Source organism: Crocodylus siamensis, chromosome 15 (genome assembly GCF_052110815.1).
Source record: "Crocodylus siamensis isolate JL-2025a chromosome 15, ASM5211081v1, whole genome shotgun sequence".
NCBI lineage: Eukaryota > Metazoa > Chordata > Crocodylia > Crocodylidae > Crocodylus > Crocodylus siamensis.
Window position 1 is genome coordinate 29,921,926 of NC_143409.1, and position 12,681 is coordinate 29,934,606.

General features: G+C 42.9%; 1 protein-coding gene across 7 annotated transcripts in view; it reads left to right on the forward strand.

Moving 5' to 3' along the window:
* Positions 1–12,681, forward strand: part of SCAPER (S-phase cyclin A associated protein in the ER) — a 378,523-nt gene that overhangs the window by 283,446 nt on the left and 82,396 nt on the right. For all 7 annotated transcript variants that reach the window (XM_090028843.1, XM_090028845.1, XM_090028844.1 and 4 more), the window contains one exon: positions 4,840–5,069. In XM_090028843.1, the coding sequence (XP_089884969.1) occupies positions 4,840–5,069 (230 nt within the window). The remainder of the gene's footprint in view (positions 1–4,839; positions 5,070–12,681) is intronic.

Below are 12,681 nucleotides of genomic sequence, written 5' to 3' on the forward strand. Positions count from 1 at the left end.
AACCTCCTTAGCTAAACAGAGAAATCCAAGGAAGCCTAAGGGCAAAAAAAGAGGCATACAGACTGTGGAAGCAGGGGGAAGCTGCCAAGGAGGAGTATATCTACTTGGCCCACATTTGCAGGGAGGCAGTTAGAAAGGCCAGAGCAACTACAGAGCTGAGGCTGGCAGCACAAATTAAAGACAACATAAAGTCTTTTTTTTAGGTGTGTAGGGAGTAAAAGGAAAGCACAGGGCAGCATAGGACCCCTACTGAAGAAGCAGGAGCAACTAGTGACAAACAGGGGACAAGGATGAGTTCTTCAATGAGTTTTTTGCCTCAGTGTTCTTGAACAAGGGTCAAGATAAGTGTCCTAATGGGTTCTTAGATGGACATCAGAGGGACACCAGCCTACCAGCTGTCGACGCTGCCTTGGTGCAGAGTCACTTGGACTGGATGTGTTTAAGTCAGCAGGCCTGGATGAGCTGCATCTGAGAGTACTGAAGGAATTGGCCGGTATCGTAGCAGAACCACTGGCTGTTTGAGTGCTCATGGTGATCCCAGAGGACTGGAAAAGGGCCATTGTGGTCCCTATTTTCAAGAAGCAGAGGAAGGAGGATCCAAGTAATTATAGGCCAGGTAGTCTCACCTCTATCCTTGGAAAAGTCTTTAAAAAAATTAGTAAGGATCATATTTATGCGAGTCCAGTGGGAAAAACAATGTAGCAGGGCAACCAGCATGGATAGCAGCAGGTAGCAGCAGCAGGTAGATCATGCCTGATTAATCTGGTTTCTTTTTATGACCAGGTCACAAAAAACTTAGACACAGGAGTAGAGGTGGATGTTTGTTATTTACTTGGATTTTAGGAAGGCCTTCATTATGATATCTCATCCCATTCTCATAAATAAATTAAGAGGCGGTGACTTAGATGATTACACAGTCCAGTGGGTCACAAATTGGCTTGGGGGTTGTACCCAGAGAGTGATGGTGGACAGGTTGGTATCAACCTGGAAGGATGTTGGCAATGGGGTCCTGTAGGGCTTGGTCCTTGGACCTGTACTTTTCAATATCTTCATCAGTGACTTAGACATAGGTGTAAAGTGTACTCTGTCCAAGTTTGTGGATGATACTAAATTGTGGGGTGAAATGAACACACTAGAGGGTAGGGAACAATTTCAGGCAGACCGGGGTAGGTTGGAAAAGTGGGCAGAACACAATAGGATGCAGTTCAACAAGGACAAAAGCAGAGTGCTGCACATAGGGCGTAAAAATATCCAGCACACCTACTGGCTGGGAAATGACCCTCTCAGCAGCACAGAAGCGGAAAGAGATCTAGGAGTCATTGTGGACTCCAAGATGGACTTGAGTTGTCAGCGTGATGAAATCATCAGCAAAGCTGATGTGCACTTTATCATGCATTAGCAGATGCATGACATATCGAACCAAGGAGGTTATACTTCCCCTCTCTGTGGCATTGGTCAGACTGCAGTTGGAGTACTGCGTCCAGTTTTGGGTGCCGTACTTTAAGAAGGATGTGGATAATTTTGAGAGGGTCCAGAGGAGGGCCATTTGTACGGTTAAGGGTTTGCAGGCCAAGCCCTGCGAGGAGAGACTAAGGGACTTGGATCTCGTTAGCCTCCACAAGAGAGGGCTGAGAGGTGATCTTGTGGCTGCCTACAAATTCATTAGAGGGGTGCAGCAAGGAACTGGAGATGCTCTATTCACCGGGGTGCCTCTTGGGGTAACAAGGAACAATGGTCACAAACTGACAGAGGGCAGATTTATGCTGGACATAAGGAAAAACTTCTTCATGGTAAGGGTGGCCAGAATTTGGAATGGGCTTCCTTCCAAGGGCAATGGTGTTCTCCCTTACTTTGGAGGTCTTTAAGAGAAGGCTGGATAGGCATCTGTCTGGGGTCACCTGACCCCAGCACTCTTTCCTTCCTAGGCAGAGGGTCAGACTCAGTGTCCCTTCCAACCTTAGCATCTATAAATTTATGAGTCGTTGATGTGATGAATTGATCAGTAAAACTAACCACACTTTATCATGCATTAGCAGGTGCATCACAAACAGGTCCAGGGAGGTGATACTTCCTCTCTATGTGGCACTGGTGAGGCCACAGCTGGAATACTGCATCCAGTGTTGGGCACCATACTTCAAGAGGGATGTGGATAGCCCTGAGAGGGTCCAGAGGAGGGCCACTCATATGGTTAGGGGCCTGCAGGTAAGGCCCTACAAGGAGAGATTGAGGAACCTGTATCTCTTCAGCCTCCACAAGAGAAGGCTGAGAGGTGATCTTGTGGGCACCTACAAATTCATCAGTGGGGGGACAGCAAGGGATAGGAGATGCTCTGTTTACCACGGCAACCCTTGGAGAAACTAGAAATAATGGCCACAAACTGACAGAGAGCAGATTCAGGTTAGACATCAGGAAGAACATCTTTATGGTAAGGGTTACCAGAATCTGGAATGGGCTTCCAAGGAAGGTGGTGCTCTCCCCTAAGTTGGGGGGTTTTTAAGAGGAGACTAGACAGGCACCTGCCTGGGGTCATCTGACCCTAGCAGTCTTTCCTGCCCAGGCAAGGGGTTGGATTCAAAGATCTGCTGAGGTCCCTTCTGACCCTAACGTTTTTGAATCTATGAATCTTTCCTTTCTATTTTAATTAAGTATTTATACTACTGTTATTTTACTGTATTCAGCTGGAATTGGATCGGATGAAACTTTTTTGTTTTTCTGATCCTGAAAGACTTAAGATCAGCATGGCTGATACTTAAAGAACTCTTAAGTATTTTATGTTTAATAAAATACTTCCAATGCTTGGAAGTTAAAATTTCTTATATGGTTGTGGTAAAGTCAAAGAATAATGAATCATAAAAAGCAATCCATCACTCTTCAAACAAAGTAAAGTTAATCAGGCAGTTATGTAAAGAGTGGAATCTGATAGAGTGCTGGGATGCACTTCACATTCTAATTGCATAATAACACTCCTTTTTTATAGCATTCTGTCCCCATTCCTTTAACTTCTTGGACTGTCTATCTTATTAAGCCTTTCAGTATGAACCACTGAGGGGAAAAAACACCATGGAACTAAAACATGTTATGTCTAAAACTTCTTCAGCTGTATATTGTTTGGGGGTTTTTTTCATAGATATCTCATAATTCTGAACTGTTGATGCCCTAAATGCTTTACACTATTTTTGTCTTTGCTGTTTACAGTTACTATATTCTATAGGCAATTTATTTTTTCTTAAAATCTTATTAGACAGCTATTCTCCTAACTAACATTTTAACTAAAGAGAGTTAAATAGCATTCTCACAGTAACATACTATTATCTTTCCAAAGTCAATCAAGAAGATAACCATAGAGTAACAAAAAGTCCAATATTCACCCAGGAGTAGTGTGAAATCTCTGTAGTTTTCCAATCAAAGAGTCAAGGAATCAGCAAGTCATCCTTTTAATTTCCTTAATCTAGAATTAATGAAATAAACAAGTCAATTTATTGGAATACTGTATAGCTGGGAGAGATGTTAGACAGAGCTTGAGCTAAATAGCAGGTAGACCAATGGCTTGTGTAAATGAAATGTAAATGAAGAAGAGTCACTTAAAGTATGAAGGAGGGCTGTAAATTGGAAGCAAAGCTGGTCTTAGGAGTAGCTGCAAAACAAGAGAAGTACACTAGAATAGATGACGTAATTATGGGGAAGAGCAAGATCATGCAAAGGTAAAAAAGTTGGTTACCTCTGGACTGCAGAGAGGTTGGTAGAGATAACAGGTAGATTATAATGACCCACAAAGCCATTGTCTCAAGCTTTGTCTGCCTTTTTCGCAGACCTGAGGATAGAGGTAACTACCCCTATTAGTCTAAAAGCAGATGGACCTGAGCTTGGGCACTTTCTGGCCAAAAGTTTGTCTAACACCCCAACTGCCATGGTTGTTCCAGGAACCTGCTCATAAGCAGACACTCAGACCCCACAGTTGAGGACTGTATTAAAATGGAACTAAGTGAAATGGAGTGGTACTACAGGAAGACAGACGAGGAAAATGGGAAAGAAATGGCAGATCTCACCTGGTGGAGAGAGGTCTGGCATAGACTTTTTCAGGAGCAGGCCTTCTGAGGAAGGCAGTGGGGGAGGGTATGGATATGGGAATGGGTGTGTGAGCATGTGGATACGCGGTACGAACTGTGTAACAGGTTTTTAGTGTGCTTTGAGCTGCCAGGTGAACCACAGGGGCCTCTTGGTGGAGTGTTGGAAGTGGTGAGATAATTTTTTTTGCAAAAATCTATTTAATAAAAGGTATCACCAGAAATATCCTTGTCTCATGTATTTTCTGGACTTCACATTAACAGCAGCACTCCAAACATACACCAGTAGTCTACATTAAATTAAAAAAAAAAAGAGTTCAATTTTTTTCAAAATATGTTTGCTAATTAATCATAAGACCCTTCTTGTTCATCATGCTAATGCCTTTATGTAGTCCTAACATGATTCTTTGTTGTCGGGTTCCTATTTCAGTTTGCATACAGACATCCATTTAGAAATGTCTTCTATTTCATCCATTAGAATTCACCATGCATGTATTATAAAAGTGGGCATTTCTAAATAGCATCACTGCAAATGGAAGTTGGAGTAATGTAGCTTTTTAACAACATAGAGGCATTACATTTAAATGTTCATCAATAATGCTGGAATGCTGTTACCTCATAGTTATCTATGATTCTAATAACGAGAGTGGGGGTTGTATAGGCAGCTTTTCTGAAAGCATTGATTAAGACTATATTCTCAAGGAAATAGGTATAATGCTTTTAGTTAAGTTATAGATATTTTAGTAAAGTGCGGTTATTTTTTCTATTTATATAGGTTTATGTTCCAGATGAGTTTAATGCCATATTAGGAAGAAGTGCAAATAAGCAAGTATTTGAAGGTTTAACAACAGGACTTGTCAGGATCACTGCTGTAGTTTTTGAATGCCTGATCTCTACTCTACCAGATGGGAACAACCAGCCTGCCTTACCAAAAATAATACAGGATGTAAAAAACAAACCTTCACAAGCTGAGGCTTTTAACAGCAGGATCCAGGACCTGATCAGGTAAAAACACAAAGAAATATCTTTATATTTTTCTTAAGTAAAAAAAAAAAATTACAGTGACCTGCCAGAGGTCACTAGTCTCCCTAAACTGTAGCCAGTAACACATGTGCATGATTGAGAAGACTATTAAATGGCTATGTAGAGGCTCTCAAGAGAAATCGCTCTTTCAGAAAACTGTGGAACATCAAATATGCATGTACTCTAAATGGAAAGTTGTCTGTGTATTTAAGTGAAGTTGGTCCTGTCCAGCTTTCCCCTTGTAATGTGGAGAAACTCCTTTATTCCTCTTGTGAACCATACAAATACATCCTTATTCACAGAGAAGCCATAAAATGAACTGCAGGGATATCAGCGTCAAGAAACATACACAGAAGAAAAGGCAACTAATATACACAACACCAAAATAAATTTTCTTAAAGAATAGAAAGCTCATGTGAGAGTTCATTTTTCTATTTGAGCAGGACCTGATTTTATAAGGAAAACTGGTAATATACAGACAGCAGGAGAAGGGAATAGGACAAAAAGTCAGTTGGGCTTGTCTCTTTTTTGAGTTGCATGTTGCTTCTAGTTTTCCAAATTGAAAACTGCTTTTCCTTCTTACTGAGGGTCTTGATTATTTATTCAGTATTTTAAGAGCACTTTTTTAAACTTCATACAAAAGGAAAGTTTATTCTAGGATCATTTTTAGCACTTAATGATAACCTGTCTCCATTTGTTTTTGTTTTTGTTTTTTCCATAAGCATTGCAGTCTCAAAGCCACAGAGTTGAGAGGGCTCAACACTTCCCAGGATCACGCCCTGCATTTCTCTAATTCTGGTGCATAAAAAGTTTTGTATTCTCCCTTTGGGAATTCATGGTTCCTATAAGTCAGTGGAATCATTTTGTTGATTGTTCATTCTTTCTGTTACTTTTCTTAGATAAAATGACAAAAATTCTTTGCAACAGTTTTTTGCAGTTCACACATACCATATTTACTCAGGTATAAGACAAAGTCCCGGCCCAGTTAGCATGGGTGGAAAAGCTCTTCACCTTGCATTTGCATACAAGGAAAAATCATTAAATACATTGCCTATCATTAAACTTCTGCCAAAAACAGTATGTGCTCAGTAATAGAAACCAGCTATGAAATTGATTGAATCCAACCACCACTGAGCATGGCTGTAAAATGCATAACCCAAATGGGCAAACATATTGATACTTTTTTTCCCATACTATTATTTTTTTTCTTTTTGACCTTTAAAAAATATGGGTGGATGTTCCATCCACAGGGAACTGGCATTGGACTTGGAAGTACTGCAATACTAGCCCGGCACCTGGAGGGCCAGAGCCAGCTCTGACACCCTCCCCTTGGTGCTAAAAAAATCTTGATCTTAGCCAAAAGACCAAGATGCTTATGGGAACTTTTTTCACAAATTTTATTAAAAACCCACTTTTCACTCTACACTTACAAAATGTCACATATTGAACATCCTTGTTTTACCACAATTTTCTTATCACAAAAACAACTACATAACCCAAAAAGCATGCAGCTATATATATTAAACCCTTAAATGTTATATGTTAACTACCCACAAAAAAACACTTACAGAACTCTCTGTCTTAATACAGAAACCCATGAAAACCTGTTACTTCAGTAACCACCTTAAACTTTCTGCCCCTGTCATGACTGCTCTCTGTTGGTTTAGTGAAAGACATGTATCCAGTCCTTTTTCCTCCACTTCTCCATCTCATCCTCTCTGATCTCTCCCTTGTCCCAGTCAGTGTAGTATTTCACTTCATGCAACCACAGCTTCAGGCAGTCTCTCTTAGTGAAAGCCAACCCCTTAAAAAAATGAAGGTTTTTAACTTTCCATAAACTAGTTTGAAATCATGCTAACAAAGTCCTTAATAACGTTTACTCCAGTCCCTTTTGTATGAGTCCATATAGTACCATCTCCCATGCTAACAAGAGGTTTATTTTCATAGATTTCATAGACATTCAGTCTGGAAGGGACCCCAGAGGATCATCAAGTCCAGCCCCCTGTCCCAGGGGCAGGAAGTCAGTAGGGATCATAGGATCCCAGCAAGATAAGCATCCAAATGTATCAGAGTGGATGCTTGAACCGCCTCTGGCGGCAATCTATTCCAAACCTTGGGGTTTTGGACAGTAAAGAAGTTCTTCATTATGTCCAGCCTGAATTGGTTACGGCAGAGTTTGTGACCATTTGATCTTGTCATCCCTTGGAGTGCTCTGGTGAACAGACATTCCCCCAGATCTGATGAGCACCCTGATAAACTTATAGGTGGCCACCAGATCACCCCTGAGCCTGCGCTTTTCTAGGCTGAAGAGTCCCATGGCTCTCATCCTCTCATCATAAGGTCTGTTTTCCTGACCTCTGATCATGCACATGGCTCTTCTCTGGACTCTCTCAAGCTTCTCCACATCCTTTTTGAATTGCAGAGCCCAAAACTGGACGAAGTGTTCCAGCTGTGGCCTCACCAAGGCCGAGTACAATGGGAGGATGATGTCCCAGGATTTGCTTGAGAAGGATCTATGGATGCAAGCCAGCGCTTGGCTCCCTTTAGTAGCCACAGCATCACATTGAAGGCTCATGTTCATCTTGTGGTCAATCATGACCCTTAAGTCCCTTTCATTTGTAGTGCTAACCAGCATAGCACTGCCAAAACTGTAAGCATGCTGCAGGTTTTTCCTCCCAAGGTGGAGAACCTTGCATTTTCCAGTGTTAAACACCATCAGGTTCTCATCCACCCAGTTCATGAGCCTGTCAAGGTCTTCCTGGATCACCCTCCTATCCTCAGGTGTGGATGCTTTACCCCAGAGTTTGGTGTCATCAGCAAACTTGGCCAGCCAGCTTCTGACACCAATGTCCACATCATTGATGAAGATGTTAAACATTATAGGCCCTAGGATAGAGCCTTGAGGGACTCCACTGGTGACCACACACCAAGACGATTGGCTTCTATCAACCACCACCCTCTGGGTCCTACCGTGGAGCCAGTTCCCCAGCCAGCGGATCATGGTGGGGTCAAGGCCCCGGTTAGCCAGTTTTGCCAAGAGGTGATCATGGGATACCAAATTGAAGGCTTTTTTGAAGTCAAGATATACGGCATCAATCTCTTCCCCCTTGTCCAGGTGATAGGTCACCTAGTCGTAAAAGGAAATGAGATTGGTCAGGAAAGACCTATCCGCAACAAACCCATACTAGGTATCCCTCAGGATATTGCCATCAGCTAGTCTGTTAAGGATGGCCTCTTTGATAATTTTTTCCAAGACCTTCCCCAGGATAGAGGTCAGGCTGATGGGCCTGTAGTTTGCCGGACCTACATTCCTCCCTTTCTTAAAGATAGGCACCACATTGGCCTTCTTCCAATCTTCAGGCACTTCACCAGAGCTCCAGGAGTTCTCAAAGGTCCATGCTAGGGACTGAGCTATGATGCTTGCCAGCTCCTTGAGTATCCTTGGGTGTAAACTGTCAGGGCCGCCTGACTTGAAAGTATCCAGCCTGTTAAGGTGTTCCTTCATGAGGTCAGCTTTGATGGAGGACAAGGAATCTCCCTCACCCGGACCTCCGTGACCCAATTCTAAGATTTATGCCTGAATGAGGAATCTGGGGTTGGGTTGATAATTAACTATTCATTTCCCTAATTTTAAAAAGTGTTTTTGGTTGCCAATTTCATGTATTTTTTAAATTGGTCTTGACTATAGAGGATTTGCTGAAAATGGGGCTTTAAATTTGTTTCAAGAGGAACATCCAAAATAGGGGCACCCAAAATCATTCTGGAAATGTTAGCCCAGTAAAACTAATACTAGTAATATAATACAATAATCAACTGTAATACAATAATCAACTTATATCTGTTGAGATGCTATTGCAAAGGGTATCAGGCAACACTGTTGCAATAGATGCCATGTTACAGTGTCCCATCTGGAATTTCATGTGTACAGTGCCTCACAAGCTTATTCTTCAGACAGACATAAATTTTCCAATAACATCCAATAAAGGCCCAGTTTTCAAAGGTGAGAAGCACTGGCAGCTCCCAATGAACTTTAGTGGATACCTTCTGAAAATCGAGCCCTTGAGAGTTTAGTTTGCACACTCAGCCACTGGTGAATGATGTTAGTGAAAGGGTTTGGACTGAGTTTGTCAGAGAAATGAAAAAAAGATGCGACTGGGATAAAGGGCTGAAGCAAAGGTAAACAGTTGGTGACACTAAGAAAGTGGCAGACCCTTTCCCACACCCGCTTTGCATAGGTACACTCCCAGACATATTCCACTGTTTCTTCTTCCTTGCATCTCTCCCTTGGGCATCTAAAAGAACTCATAAAGCCCCATTTATGATGCACGTCTCTTATTGGAAGGATATTTCTTACAACCATCCACGCTTGGTCAGCATGTTCCCCTTTTAGTTGTTTACCCGCCACCACTCCCCACACCCTCTTCACTTGTCCTTCTATAAATAATCTTTCTGGATTTCCAACCATGCTTTCCCTATTTTACACCTCTGCATGAAACCCTCCATTCTGATGTAATGAATAGTTAGTTGCCACGCCCATGGACTCTTCAAAGAGGTCTGATATACTCCCCATTTCCTCAAAATTGCAGCTGTGTGAAATTGGGTGATACATTCTGTTTTTCCTCTCCACATTCTGTTTTTCCTCTCCCTCCATTACTGTCTTGCATACCACACTTACATGTGTCACATAGACAAACAATCCCAAGTCTGGCAGACCCATCCGCCCATCTCTCTTGCTTTGTGCAGTTCAGATCTAGCCAATCTTTCTCTTTTTGTTGCCCTAAAAATCAGGGTGTATCTGGTTCTCTTCCCAAATGGAGGAGGAGCAACCAGCAAGTTTAATATTTCCTTAAAGTATGCTCAGTTTTCTCCAAATGAGAATCTATTTATCTTCTCTAAATGGGAACCCAGTTATCTGTTTTAATATACCCAGTATATGTTTTAATAAATCAGTTTTATTGAGCATTATAATGTATTAACTCGAAGTATGCGTATAGATATAATCGTAGCAGTTTCAGTAATCTTAGCAAGATACAGTCTAAGCAAGCTAGTAATTGTATGTCACCAGTTCTAATAATACACGACTCAGGAGCTGGCCAGGCTTCCAGAGTGGGCAAGGTTCCTTGAAGAAGGTCAGATGTCTCCAGTTCTGAGGCATCATTAGGGTGAGGGGAAAAGGAGGAGGGGATGGGAAAGAAAAGGGGAAGAGAAGGGAAAAGGAAAAGAGGCGGGTAATATTTATAGTCCTTTAGTCATGTAGCTACCAGTTAGGCCAGGTGTGGGCAAAGTGGCCCATCCGGCTGGCAGGCAGACTCCATTTCCTAGCAGTCCCTGCCTACATGGCTGGGGCTGGTTTCCATGGAGATCCAAGCTACAGCTGCATGGAAAACCTCAAGGCTGGGGTTGCCATGGAAGCTAGTTGCAGCCTTGTTGGCAGCACTCACAGCAGAGTAGGGCAGGGGGCTGCTCTAGAGCCACTGGGATCTTGCAATGGAGGCAGCTTGCTCCAGATCCAGGGCAGAGCTGTGATCTGTAGCCTGCACACTCCAGCAGAGGCACGCAAGCAGGGGATCATGGCTTTGCTCTGGTTCCTTGCAGTGGTAACAGCCTGGTCTGGAGCAAGGGTAGAACTGTGATCCCCTGCTTGTGTGCCTCTGCCCAGAATGTGCAGGCTACAGATCATGGCTCTGCCCTGGCTCCAGAGCAAGTTGCCCCATCACAAGTTCCCAGCACCTCCAGAGCAGCCCCCTGCCCTGCTCTGCCATGCACACTGCTAACATGGCTGTGGTTAGTCTCCATGGGAACCCCAGCCTTCAGCTTTCCCACGCAGTTGCAGCTGGGGTCTTCATGGAGACTGGTCCCAGTCATGCGCAAGGGTGGCTAGGAAATGGAGTTCATTGCCAGCCAGATCCATCCGGCCCGGCCAAACTGCCCATCCCTGAATTAGGCCAATTTTCTATTTGTTATCAATAGTTTGTCTTTGCTTTATCGTTGTTTTTGTCCTCTTGGTACCAGGAGCCATTTGCTTCAGATATGGGGTGGAATGCACCGTAACAAACACGTACTTATAACAAGCATTTTTATCATCAGACTCTTGCAGAAAAACAGGCTGCATCAGACCTTTTTTCTGTAGAGAGCAGGTCATACGATCTCATAACTCCATGAATGCACTCTTAGCCTACTTATGTCAAGGCTGCTCTTAGCCTTGCAGGCCTAAGGGACTGTTTCAGTCCTATCAAGTATCAAGAAGCTGAACTGTCCACACTTTGGCATTCCAAAAGAACACATATATTCCCCATGTACATTTGCTATCTGCTACTGAATCAGTGGGAATACAGTTCCCATATATAGAATAATTGGCCATAGCACATCCTTGACCACTGTCACTTTTCCAGCAAAAAAATGGACCATAACCAAAGTATTTACCATATCCTTGCCATCACCTTTTCCTAGGCTGTATTACCTTTCCCCTTGGTATCCATTCTGGATCCCTAGCACTCTTAATTTCACACTCTCTCATTTGAAGGCCCAACTTACCAAGTCCCTCCAGTTCCCCACTCCCATTATGGTGTTTTTTGAGCTATTTAGCTTAGGCCCTGTTGCTTCTCTGTATTCTGATGTATGCTTTAGCACCGTTTCCATTAAAAATCTGTCTCTAACTAGTACATTTATATCATCCATGTACAGTGCGTATTTTACCTCTTCCCCTCCTGGTATTTTTACTCGGCTTATGACCTTGTCTTTCCTTATTCGTTGTGCTAATGAGTCCATGCTGCACACAAATAGCAGTGGCTACAGGTGGCACCTTTGCCTCACTCCTGTATGGATTTTTAAGGCCTCGCTTAAGTGCCCATTCATTTGGATCCGACTCCCTACTTCTCTCTATGCTATAACCGTATCCAACATGTATATTTCTCAGGGAACTCCATTTTTGTTAGCACCTCAAATATGTAATCACTAGCCAATTGCCCATCAAGAATGATGGGTGGCAGGCAGGCAGAGATGGAATGCTGCCACTACTCTGCCTCCAGCCCTGCACGCCCCTCCTCCCCATCCGGCTCTGTGCACTCCAATCCACGGCACCACTACCAGGATCGAGTGATCACTAAGTGCTACACGTATAGTTTCTTTCTTTCTTCTGATACAAGCACAAAGTCCATTCTTGATTGTTTCTTTCCACTGGGGTTAGTTCTAGGGAAAATTTTCTCTCCTGCCCACACATCTCTTTGGGTTCCTATACACATGCCAGGAAGCTGCTCCAATACATGGTAACCACAGCTTGTTGGAGGAGACTAGATGGAGCATGCTAATCAGCACACTCCAGCCAGCCCCCATATCCTATGTATCAGCATTCCCAGGCTTCAAAATGGCAGCAAGGGTGCTTTAACTAAAGCTTGTTTGACAAGCTTTAGATAAAGCACCCTGCCACCATTTTGAAGTTAGGAGACACTGATACATGGGACACTCAGGGCACTTTGATTAGAGCAGCTCTTGGATCTGCTTTCATTAAAGCAGCCCACCCCTGGAGCACATGTAAAAATGTCCTTAGTGACTCTAATTATATTTGTTAACAATCTGGATGAACTGTCTGAAGTTC